Source organism: Borostomias antarcticus (assembly GCF_949987555.1).
Source record: "Borostomias antarcticus genome assembly, chromosome: 16".
Lineage (NCBI taxonomy): Eukaryota > Metazoa > Chordata > Actinopteri > Stomiiformes > Stomiidae > Borostomias > Borostomias antarcticus.
In genome coordinates this window covers 3,017,106-3,029,605 of record NC_140249.1, presented here as the reverse complement: position 1 = coordinate 3,029,605, position 12,500 = coordinate 3,017,106, and the positions used below count along the sequence as shown (strand labels likewise).

Genomic DNA, 12,500 nt, shown 5'->3' with positions numbered 1-12,500 from the left:
GGCAGAGTGGGAGGGAGACCTGGAGGGAGGGATGAGGGAGGGAATAACGGAGGGATGGATGGAGGAATGGACGGATGAGGGAGGGATGGATGGAGGGAGGCATGGAGGGGAGTGAGAGGGAGAGATGGACTCTTCCTACTTCCTGCAGGATCAGCACAAACCTGTCGGAAGAAACAGAGCATGTTACGATGAGAACACACACGATACACTTTGTACACACACACACACTATAATAATAATAATAATAATAATGAATTTTATTTATATAGCACACTTTAAAATGCAGGACAAATCTCAAGGTGCTTCACAGAGTGCAGTAAAAAAAATAACTAAAATAATTTAACATAATTAAAACTAGGATTAATGAAAAATATTAAATATGAAAATTAAATAAATCTAATAATAATAACAATAATAATAATCTAGTACTATACACTCACACACATGCACACACTATACACACTATACACACACACACTATACACATACTATACACACACACATACACATAACACTGTATATGCACACACACTATACACACACACGCACACACACAAACACACTATACACACGCACACACTATACACACACGCACACTATACACACACTATATACACACACACACAAACACACACACTATACACATACTACACACACACTTACCCTCGCACTCGAAGGCCTGCAGTACGGTGGTGTAGGTGGGGCCCAGCCATGAGGTGTACCCACCCAGAACCCTCATCAGGTGGTGGGTGGAGTCACTAAAGAGGAGATTTGATTGGCCGTAGCCTGCTGAGCTGAAGAGGCAGAAGCCATCGGTGGCGTTCCCAAATGCATTCTACAGGACGGAGAGAGGGAAGGAGAGAGGGATGTGATGGAGTGAGAGAAGCAAAGAGAGAGATACAGAATTGTGTGCGTGTGCATGTGTGTGTGTGCGTACATGGGTGTGTGTATAGTGTGTGCGTGTGTGTGTGTGTGTGTGTGTGTGTGTGTGGCTGGGGAACAGAGATCAGTGTGGACTGTTCATTACTTGTGCAGGTGAAAGCGGAGGGACACATGAGTCACCCCTGGCGTGTCCCAGCCAGCCAACCAATCAGAGCTCAGACAGTCAGTCAACCAGCCAGTCAGAGCTCAGTTAGTCAACCAGCCAGTCAGAGCTCAGTAAGACAGCCAGCCAGCCAGTCAGAGCTCAGCCAGTCAGCCAGCCAGTCAGAGCTCAGTCAGCCAGTCAGCCAGCCAGAGCTCAGTCAGTCAACCAGCCAGTCAGAGCTCAGTTAGTCAACCAGTCAGTAAGCCAGCCAGTCAGAGCTGCCAGTCAGTCAGTCAGTCAGTCAGTCAGTCAGTCAGTCAGTCAGTCAGTCAGTCAGTCAGTCAGTCAGTCAGTCAGTCAACCAGTCAGTCAGTCAGTCAGTCAGTCAGTCAGTCAGCCAGTCAGTCAGTCAGTCAGTCAGTCAGTCAGTCAGTCAGTCAACCAGCCAGTCAGAGCTCAGTAAGCCAGCCAGTCAGTAAGCCAGACAGTCAGAGCTGCCAGGGGGCTGCTCAGGCAGTGAGGAGCAGATCACTCGATAAACGCGCTCTGCAGTCCTCCGAGACATGGATTGATTTATCGATAGGACACAGGTCCTCACAGGCTACTTGGGCGGTCAATTATTATTATTATTATTATTTTAAATTATTTTCTTTTTTTTACCGAAAAAAAATCATCTTAAAAAAATAAATAATTTGGAACCTAAATTTAATTTAAGTGTGTGAATATTAGGGGTGTAACGATACACTAATCTATCTCACGATACGATACACAATATTGGATTGACGATAACCATACAATACGATACACTAAGGGCAGGTGTGAACACACAGTGCCTACCTGTATGCGCTCCAGGTATTTCCAGACCCGACACTTGTCCTGGGCGCGGACCACCACGGCGTTGGCGGGCACCACGGCCAGATGGCAGCTCTGGTGCTGGTCCAGCCCCGCCTCCCCTCCGTCCGGACACAGCAGCTTCAGGTCCTCCAGCTCCAGGTCCAGCGCCCACGACTCCTGGTTCTTACCTGCAGGGAGGGGAGGAACGAGAGGAAGTGATGACGACACAGAAGAGGTCAACACTTCTACAGGACAGTCCAGCTCCTTCCTGTTTTATGGCCTCAGTCAGCAGTCAGCGCCTGAGCTATGAGGTCTGAACCCAGTGCAGGGTATTAGATCTGAACCCAGTACAGGGTATTAGATCTGAACCCAGTACAGGGTATTAGATCTGAATCTAGTACAGGGAATTAGATCTGAACCCAGTACAGGGTATTATATCTGAACCTAGTACATGGTATTATATCTGAACCTAGTATATGGTATTGGGTCTGAACCTAATGCAGGGTATTATATCTGAACCCAGTACAGGGTATTATATCTCAACCTAGTACAGGGTATTATATCTCAACCTAGTACAGGGTATTAGATCTGAACCCAGTACAGAGTATTATATCTGAACCTAGTACAGGGTATTATATCTCAACCTAGTACAGGGTATTATATCTGAACCTAGTACAGGGAATTATATCTGAACCTAAATGGTAAATGGTAAATGGACTGCACTTATATAGCGCTTTTCCACCTTAGCGGCACTCAAAGCGCTTTACAATGGCCTCTCATTCACCCATTCACACACACATTCACACACCAATGGAGGTAGCTGCCATGCAAGGTGCTAACCTGCTCATTGGGAGCAATTTGGGGTTAGGTGTCTTGCTCAAGGACACTTCGACATGTGGACAGTCGGAGCTGGGATTCGAACCACTGACCCTTCGATCACTGAACGACCCTCTCTACCAACTGAGCTACAGCCGCCCCAGTACAGAGTATTATATCTGAACCTAGTACAGAGTATTATATCTGAACCTAGTACAGGGTATTATATCTGAACCTAGTGTAGGATATAGGTCTGAACTCAGTATAGGGTATGGTTCTAGTGTACGTTATGGTTCTTATATAGGGTATGGTTCTAGTATAGGGTACAATATAGTTCTAATGTAGGGTGTGGGGTCTGAACCCAGTGTAGGGTATGGTTCTGTGTAGGGTATGGTTCTCGTGTAGGGTATGGTACTAGTGTAGGGTATGGTTCTAGTGTAGGGTATGGTTCTAGTGTAGGGTATGGTTCTAGTGTAGGTGTATGGTTCTAGTGTAGGGTATGGTACTAGTGTAGGGTATGGTTCTAGTGTAGGGTATGGTTCTAGTGTAGGGTATGGTTCTAGTGTAGGGTATGGTTCTAGTGTATTTGTATGGTTCTAGTGTAGGGTATGGTTCTAGTGAGAGTTTCTCTGCTCTGTGTCCATCCAAACTGTTCTCTCTGAGCTCCTGAGCTGCGGTCTCTGTGGCGTAACCACGGTAATGATCGCCATTAATTCTGGATGTTGCCCAAAGCGAAATAACACATGCTACGGAACAAAGAATTAGGTTTGCATTTGTGGGAGGAGTGAATGCATTATTTCTCTCTCTCTCTCTCTCTCTCTCTCTCTCGCACACACACACACAAACATACACACAAACACACAAAACACACACACACACACATACACACACACACACACACACTGGAAATCTCTAAGGCTATGCAGATTGAGAGGAGAAACATTGTGTAACACTGACACCTAGTGTCTGGAGGAGGAACAGCAGCATCCAAACCCTCCATGCTCACGGCTTATAAACTAGCCTTGTACAACCATGCTAGTCTCACAAGCTCATTCTGAATCCTGAATGTGAGCTCAGGAGATCAGGAGGGTTGTGAGAGGCTAGCTATGGACCAGCTTAGCCCAGAGGATCAGTCTGTTATCAGTAGCTACTGGTGACATGGCGTTGGGGCTCGGATGGAGGTGACAGAACGCTGGCCTGTGGGTTTAGTGGGTTCAGACGGCCGGATGTCACTCACCGTCCATATTGTCAAACACCGTGGTCTCTTTAACAAAGGCTACGTCGCCCAGATTCTCAGCCACACACCTGGAACACAGTACAGCACACGTACAGTCAATGAAGGGAGAGCGAGATGGAGGCAGAGGGAGAGAGAGAGAGGAAGAGAGATGGAGGGAGAGAGACAGAGAGAGAGAAAGAGAGAGAGGGGAGAGTGAGAGAGAGGAAGAGAGAGAAAGAGAGAGCGAAAGAGAGAGAGGAAGAGAGAAAGAGAGAGAGAGAGGAAAAGAGAGAGGGAGAGAGAATGAAAGAGAAAGACAGAAAGAGAGAGGAAGAGAGAGAAAGAGAGCGAGAGAGAGAGGAAAAGGAGAGAGAAAGAGAGAGAGAGAGGAAAAGGAGAGAGAATGAAAGAGAAAGAGAGAGAGGAAGAGAGAGAAATAAAGAGAGAAAGAGAGAGAGGCAAAGCGAGAGAGAGGGAGAGAGAGAGTGTACCTCAGCGCTCCAGCCTCTCCGTAGTGTCTCTCCCGGTGGTTGCTGGCGCAGATGTGCCGGTCGTTGTCGTCCCCGATGCAGGCCTCACACAGGTTCTTGGGGTTGTTCCCTCGCGGGTCGTGCTCCCGGTCCTTCACCCCCGGCACGCAGCTGTAGCCGAAGAAATCCCCCACCGCTGGGAAGAGACCGGGACGGTTGGTCTCTCTCGTCCAGCTCTCCTCCCCTCCCCTGTCATCTCTCCTCTCCCTCTCCCACCACCTCACCTCCACCCGCCCCCGGCCCCCCACCCCCCACCCCTCACCTCTGGGGAAGTTACACTGCTCCCCCACGCTGATCTGGGAGGTGTTGACCAGGAAGCCGATCGGGACGGTCCAGCCCACCGTGGTGCGTATCCCGGGGTGACAGGAGCTGCGTTCGTGCATCTCCAGCAGGGACAGGTCACCGGAGGAGCGCCGGGCCAGCGCCACTACGTGGTAGCTGACCCCATCTGAGGAACGGGGGGGGGGGGGGGGGGGTAAGGGAGGGGTAAGACATGGAGAGGACACTGGGAGCTCTCACACTTTCCTGCACACCTCCTTTCCTCTCTCCGCTCCACCTCTCCATCTCTCTCCATCCCTCCCTCTCTTCCCTCCATCCCTCCCTCTCTTCCCTCCACCTCTCCATCTCTCTCTCCATCTCTCCCTCCCTCTCTCAATCTCTCTCTCCATTTCTCCCTCCACCTCTCCATCTCTATCTCTACCTCTCCCTCCACCTCTCCATCTCTCTCTCCATCTCTCTCCCCTCCACCTCTCCATCTCTCCCTCCCTCTCTCCATCTCTCTCTCTCTCCCCTCCACCTCTTCATCTCTTCCTCCCTCTCTCCCCTCCACCTCTCCAGCTCTTTCTCCATCTCTCCCTCCACCTCTCCATCCCTCCCTCCCTCTCTCCCCTCCACCTCTCCAGCTCTCTCTCCATCACTCCCTCCACCTCTCCATCCCTCCCTCCCTTTCTCCACTCCACCTCTGCATTTCTTCTTCCCTCTCTCCATCTCTCCCTCCCTCTCTCCCCTCCACCTCTCCATCTCTCCCTCCCTCTCTCTACTCACCCACTCCGTTGTAGGACTCCCCGGCCGCCACCTCCAGGCCGTGACAGAAGCCAGCTGTGTAGACGTCGTCAGCGAACATGGAGGCAGCGTCCGCAGTGCCGTTCTGAGGGACGACAGGAAGCACAGGGTCGTCAACGCTCTAGAACGTTCCTAACCGGCTCAAGGGGTCAACAGCTGGAGCTGGAGCCGGAGCGGTCGACTCTTCAACTAGTCACTCTTCAACTAGTCACTCTTCAACTAGTCACTCTTCAACCAGTCACTCTTCAACCAGTCACTCTTCAACTAGTCACTCTTCAACTAGTCACTCTTCAACTAGTCACTCTTCAACCAGTCACTCTTCAACCAGTCACTCTTCAACTAGTCACTCTTCAACTAGTCACTCTTCAACTAGTCACTCTTCAACCAGTCACTCTTCAACCAGTCACTCTTCAACTAGTCACTCTTCAACCAGTCAGTCTTCAGCCAGTCACTCTTCAACCAGTCACTCTTCAACCAGTCACTCTTCAACCAGTCACTCTTCAACTAGTCACTCTTCAACTAGTCACTCTTCAGCCAGTCACTCTTCAACTGGTCACTCTTCAACTAGTCAGTCTTCAACCAGTCAGTCTTCTCTTCAACCAGTCATCTTCAGCCAGTCAGTCTTCAACCAGTCACTCTTCAACTAGTCACTCTTCAACTAGTCACTCTTCAACCAGTCACTCTTCAACCAGTCACTCTTCAACCAGTCACTCTTCAACTAGTCACTCTTCAACCAGTCAGTCTTCAACTAGTCACTCTTCAACCAGTCAGTCTTCTCTTCAACCAGTCAGTCTTCAGCCAGTCAGTCTTCTCTTCAACCAGTCAGTCTTCAGCCAGTCAGTCTTCTCTTCAACCAGTCAGTCTTCAACTAGTCACCAGTCATATTGATCATTGAACCAAACAGCAGGATTGTCGCCCCAGAGCTGGGCTCCTGTCATTCTGATTTATTTGAGCTGATTCAAGTGAGTTATACTCTCTCTCTCTCTCTCTTTCTCTCTCTCTCTCTCTCTGTCTCTCTCTCTCTCCACTGTCTCTCTCTCTCTCTGTCTCTCTCTCTCTCTCTCTCTCTCTATCTCTCTCTCTCTCTCTGGTGAAAAGCCAGCGAGCAACTATACAGAAGGACATTGTACGTAAGTGAGTGGAGAGAGAGAAGGTTTCAGTATGTGATCAAGAAAAGTGTCCTTTTCGAGATCTTGGGTGGGCGGTTCCTTTTCTTTCTCTAGTACATCCAGCCTGTTTACCAGGTGTGTTCAAACTCAAACTCACCTTGATTTTCTCCATGCAGTCGTTGGTGCCGAGACCGCGGACACACAGCAGCGTTCCTCGGATGTGGAGGGCGCTGGCGTTCCCGGCGAGATCCAAACACTTCTGCTCCTCGGCGTCCGACACCACGCACCAGGAGACTGGGTCAGAAGCACAGAGAGCAGGGCAGAGATACGACGGGTTCAGTGTTCAGGCACGTCTTTGAGCGTAGGACAATCCCATGTGTGTGGAAATCCCATCCAAAAAATTGCACCAAACTAGACAGACAGACAGACAGACTAGTAGGTAGGTAGATAGATAGATAGATAGATAGATAGATAGATAGATAGATAGATAGATAGATAGATAGATAGATAGATAGATAGATAGATACTTTATTGATCCCCGAGGGCAAATAGTTGTGTTCCAGCAGTAAGGACAACAGAACAGCACACTCAGCACAATCAATCAATCCATCAATCAATCAATCAATCAATCAATCTTGCACCACAGGCACACAGTCAAGTAACAACAAGTGTCTTTCTTCAGTCCAGATGTCATATTCACTCTGTATGTATCAACATGCCCAAAGCAGAATACTCCAGAATACTCCAGAATACTCCAGTTAATACTCCCAGACTCACCGGTGGTTTTCTGAATGGAGGCGCAGGTGAGCGTGAGGATGAGGAACGCCGTAGCCAGCCTTCTGCCCGGACCCCCCATGTCTGTCTGAGGGAATAACGCTCTGACACACGCTCTCTCTCTCTCTGTCTCTCTCTTTCTCTCTCTCTGTCTCTCTCTCTCTCTCTCTGTCTCTCTATACAACACGCTGCGAGATCCAGGCTTGTCTGAGGAAGAAAAAAATCACACGCTCACATAATCCCCCTCTTATAAACATCGTCTGGGACCCTGAGATACCCCGCACAAAGAGGGGGGGTGGTCTAAAGAGAGGCCGATGGGGGGTTTAAAAAGAAGAAAACGTTTCATTATTCATACTCCCACCCTCCCTCCAGAGCTTCCGCCCCCACCTCTCTCTCTCCGCCACCCCAGCGATAGATTATCCGCCTGATACCCGGCTAGCGTTTCTCTCACAATCATCCCCAGAGACGGAGAGAGGGAGAGGAGGAGAGAGAGGAGCGGGAGAGAGAGAGAGACACGGGTAGGGTTCACAGCACTCCGGCTCGCCTGGCCAACACTGTGGCGCGGAGCCGAGGTCTTTAATTAAAAAGCGCAGACAATGGGTCTCTGTGCTGGAGCTGTGCTCAGGGAGAACAGATACCCACGGGCTCCGGGTCCGGGACCGGCCCGGCTTAGAGCCGCAGGACGCAGCAAACAGCGCTGCCTTTTGTTCAGGGGCATGCTACCTAGTCAGGCAAAGCATATCAGCTTCCCGATATTGCTCTCTCTCTCTCTCTCTCTCCCTCTCTCTCTTTCTTTACACACACATGCAGGTATACGTGCACACACTCAGACACCCCCCCCCACACACACACACACACACACACACAAGCACACACACAAGCAAACTGCATCTAACCAGACATGTCTTTGATCAGAAGTCAAATTATCAACAAACCATATCCTGCATTGTAGCGTAGCCTACACCCGATCAGGATACAGATTAATTCAATCAGCTCCTCCCTGCTACGTGATAGAACAGTGCATGTGATGGAGATAGGTCCTCTTTGTCATGGTCAGGTAGGGTGGTTGTCTGGTTGGCTGGTGAGGAGATCCGATCTCAGGGTCAGGGTGTAGCCTCTCTGTGACCTCTCTGTGACCTCTCTGCCCAGAGGCCAGACCGAAACCCACTCTACTCTGTCCTCTGACCAACAGCTACCTACAAACAGAAAACACCACAGAAACCCTGCGTCGTCTGTCCAGCTACCTACAACCCCCCCCACCCCCCCTCCATGGCTGATCAGCTGTCCCCGGTGTACAGCGACATCTTCAACACCTCACTGGGGACATGCCATGTTCCAGCCTGCTTCAAGACCTCCGCCATCATCCCTGCTCCCAAGAAAGCAAGGATCACCGGTCTCAACGCCTACAGGCCCGTCGCCCTGACCCCTGACCCCTGTAGCTAGTCTTTGAGCGCCTTGTCCTGCGGTATCTCAAATCCATCACAGACCCACTCCTGGACCCTCTGCAGTTCGCCTACAGAGTCAACAGGTCAGTGGACGATGCAGTAAACATGGCCGTCCACTACATTCTCCAGCACCTGGAGTCCGCAGGCGCCTACGCCAGGATCCTGCTTGTGGACATCAGCTCTGCTTTCAGCACCATCCTCCCGCTCATTCTGGAGGGCATGCTCTCTCAGATGCGCGTGCCCGACCCCACCTGCAGGCGGATCACCGACTTCCTGTCTGACAGGAAGCAGCACGTAAAACTGGGCAAGCATGTCTCTGACTCCAGGACCATCAGCACAGGCTCCTCCCCCCAAGGCTGCGTTCTTTCCCCTCTACTCTTCACCCTGAACACCAACAGCTGCACCTCCAGCCACCAGTCTGTCAAGATCCTGAAGTTTGCGGACGACACCACCCTCATCGGTCTCATCTCTGAGGGGGATGAGTCCGCCTACAGGTGGGAGATCGACCAGCTGCTGTCCTGGTGCGGCCAAAACAACCTGGAGCTCAACGCTCTAAAGACAGTGGAGATGATTGTAGACTTTAGAAAGAATCCCCCATCACACTGAATGACACCCCAGTGACCACTATCGACTCCTTCTGCTTCCTACATCAGCTCCCTCACCAAAGAAGCACAGCATAGGAGGTACTTCCTGAAGCAGCTGAAGAAATTCAACCTGCCAAAGGCAATGATGGTACTCCATCCTCACCTCCTCCATCACCACCTGGTTCTCAGCCACAACAGACAAAGACCAGGGCAGACTGCAGCGCATCATCAGCTCATCTGGGCTGTAGACTGCCCTCCCTACAGGACCTGCACACCTCCAGGACCCAGAAACAGGACAGAAAGATGGTGGCCGGCCCCTCCCATCCCCATCTCTTTGACCCACTTTATCATATTTTGTATATTGCACTGTATTTTTTTTGCACTGTATTTTGTATTTGCACTGTTTTTTGTATTACATTTGCACTGTCCTGTCCTGCACCCTGTTCTATGTCTGTGTGCCTTTAGCCTAGTCAAACTCCTAGTATGTGTGAACCAGGTACATGGACAATAAAACACCTCAGAAACCTTCTGAGTCAAGCAACCACTGAGCATAATATTGGGTCCCCATAAACCACTATTATTATTATTAGTAGTAGTAGTAGTAGTATTATTATGGTTGTTGTTGTTGTCATTCTTATTATTATTGGTTTATGGTTATTATTATTATTATTATTATTATTATTATTGTTATTAATGTTATTGTTGTTATTATTATTATTATTATCATGAGATCTAGGTCTGGGGGCCCAATATTATATTCCTTCATAGGGCACAACATTTCTAGCGAGGCCCCTGCTCTCTCTCTCTCTCTCTCTCTCTCTCTCTCTCTCTCGCACACACACACACACACACACACACGCACACACACTCACACACACACACACGCACACACACACACACACACACACACACACCCTGAAACGTGCATGACAAGCCCTACAATTAGTGTTGTCGGTCATCAAAAACTCAATCAAATACATGTTAATTTCACATAATTCCAACAGCAGTCGGTCTGGTCATCCTGTGTGCATCACTCAAAGCTGCTGGAGGACCTTCAGCGCCCCACAATGCATTCTTTTATCAACCATGTTTCAGTGACGTCATGTTGTTGCTGTCTACTGGGTGGTGGTTGTGGTTGTCAACCCCGAGTTCACATCCATGGCTGCTCCTCCTGGCTCCCAACATTCAAAGTAGCTCTATTATATTCATCAATAATGTTGGATAACTAACAAATATGATGACGTCGTATACGCCAGGTAAGAATTAACAAGATTGACAGACAGACATGTTACAGCCAGCTAGCTAGGCTAGCTAACTTCTCACTAGCCTGCTAGCTAGGCTAGCTAACTTATCACTAGCCTGCTAGCTAGGCTAGCTAACTTATCACTAGCCTGCTAGCCAGGCTAGCTAACTTCTCACTAGCCTGCTAGCTAGGCTAGCTAACTCATCACTAGCCTGCTAGCTAACTTCTCACTAGCCTGCTAGCTAGGCTAGCTAACTTCTCACTAGCCTGCTAGCTAGGCTAGCTAACTTATCACTAGCCTGCTAGCTAGGCTAGCTAACGTCTCACTAGCTAGGCTAGCTAACTTCTCACTAGCCTGCTAGCTAGGCTAGCTAACTTCTCACTAGCCTGCTAGCTAGGCTAGCTAACTGATCACTAGCCTGCTAGCTAGGCTAGCTAACTTCTTACTAGCCTGCTAGCTAGGCTAGCTAACTTCTCACTAGCCTGCTAGTTGGCTAGCTCGGATGAACGTTAGCTAGGCTAGCTAACCTTTGCTAGAACCGTGTTTAATGCTACATGTGTGCCTAGCTATTCGCTATTTGCTTGCTACTAACATTAGAGATGTTATTTTTAGCATAAGTTAGCAGCATGTTGGTGATATTGAAATAGCAGCTAGCCAGGCAAGCAAGCTAACACCACTTTCCTTGTGCCTTTTAGCGTGATCTGAACAGTGGGACTGGCTATGCTTGGATCTACAGGCAAGGGGAAGCAGCAACGCACCATCGTCTCTACAAGTAATACCTGCTGTGTGCTGGGGTTTCTATAGTAGCCTAGAGACCGTGTTTGATGATGTTGTTGCTTGGCTAACAGAGGGAATTGCTCGTGTTTGATTTGATTCCCTCTCTAATGGCTGCGGAGTGATTGGAGATGACAGACGTTGTGCCCGTGGTGCATGAAGGGAGGGAAATGTGATTATCCTGAGGACATCCTCTCATCCTCTCTGTCTCCCTCTCTATCTCTATCTCCTCTTTCTCTCTCTATCTCCTCTCTGTCTCTCTCTCCCCCTCTCTATCTCCTCTCTCTTGGTCTCTCTCTCCCTCTCTCTATCTCCTCTCTGACTCTCTCTCTCCCTCTCTCTATCTCTCTCCCTCTCTATCTCTCTCTCTCCCTCTCTCTCAGTGCAGTGAACCAGATGGGTCATTGTGGCGTCCAAGTCCTTCTTCTTCTGCTGCTACAGACCCTGCAGACACTAGCTGAGGGTACGTACAGACAGAAGACGCTCCTGCCTGTCTGTCTCTCCTATCTGTCTGTCTGTCTCTCCTATCTGTCTGTCTGTCTCTCCTATCTGTCTGTCTGTCTCTCCTATCTGTCTGTCTGTCTGTCTCTCCTATCTGTCTGTCTGTCTCTCCTATCTGTCTGTCTGTCTGTCTGTCTCTCCTATCTGTCTGTCTGTCTGTCTGTCTGTCTCTCCTATCTGTCTGTCTGTCTGTCTCTCCTATCTCTGTCTGTCTGTCTCTCCTATCTGTCTGTCTGTCTCTCCTATCTGTCTGTCTGTCTCTCCTATCTGTCTGTCTGTCTGTCTCTCCTATCTGTCTGTCTGTCTGTCTGTCTCTCCTATCTGTCTGTCTGTCTCTCCTATCTGTCTGTCTGTCTGTCTGTCTTATCTGTCTGTCTATCTGTCTGTCTGTCTCTCCTATCTGTCTGTCTGTCTTATCTGTCTGTCTGTCTCTCCTACAGACATCTCTCCTATTCTCCTGCTTCTGTTTGTGTGTGTTCGTCTGTCTCTGTGTTTGGGTCTCTGGGTTTATCTGTGTTCAATATCTCCCCCCCCTGCTCTCTCTCTCTCTCTCTCTCTCTCTCTCTCTCTCTCTCTCTCTCTCT

The 12,500-nt window shown here is 49.4% G+C and overlaps 2 protein-coding genes across 3 annotated transcripts in view; one reads left to right on the top strand and one right to left on the bottom strand.

Moving 5' to 3' along the window:
- otomp (otolith matrix protein) overlaps positions 1-7,450 on the bottom strand; it is a gene marked incomplete at both ends in the record, with an annotated part of 20,909 nt that extends 13,459 nt beyond the window's left edge. Inside the window, 9 exons of the mRNA XM_084451030.1 lie at positions 140-161; positions 660-835; positions 1,865-2,049; positions 3,915-3,982; positions 4,385-4,559; positions 4,686-4,871; positions 5,468-5,570; positions 6,752-6,888; positions 7,372-7,450. Of these exons, the coding sequence (XP_084307156.1) occupies positions 140-161; positions 660-835; positions 1,865-2,049; positions 3,915-3,982; positions 4,385-4,559; positions 4,686-4,871; positions 5,468-5,570; positions 6,752-6,888; positions 7,372-7,450 (1,131 nt within the window). The remainder of the gene's footprint in view (positions 1-139; positions 162-659; positions 836-1,864; positions 2,050-3,914; positions 3,983-4,384; positions 4,560-4,685; positions 4,872-5,467; positions 5,571-6,751; positions 6,889-7,371) is intronic.
- Positions 7,451-10,512: 3,062 nt separating this feature from the next.
- acvr1l (activin A receptor, type 1 like) overlaps positions 10,513-12,500 on the top strand; it is a 9,381-nt gene continuing 7,393 nt past the window's right edge. The window contains exons 1-3 of one of the 2 annotated variants that reach the window (XM_084451263.1): positions 10,513-10,653; positions 11,337-11,413; positions 11,804-11,878. In XM_084451263.1, coding sequence (XP_084307389.1) covers positions 11,362-11,413; positions 11,804-11,878 — 127 coding nt within the window. In that variant the 5' untranslated portion in view covers positions 10,513-10,653; positions 11,337-11,361. Of the gene's footprint in view, positions 10,654-11,336; positions 11,414-11,798; positions 11,879-12,500 lie in introns of both variants that reach the window. The other variant, XM_084451264.1, reaches the window with a different exon arrangement.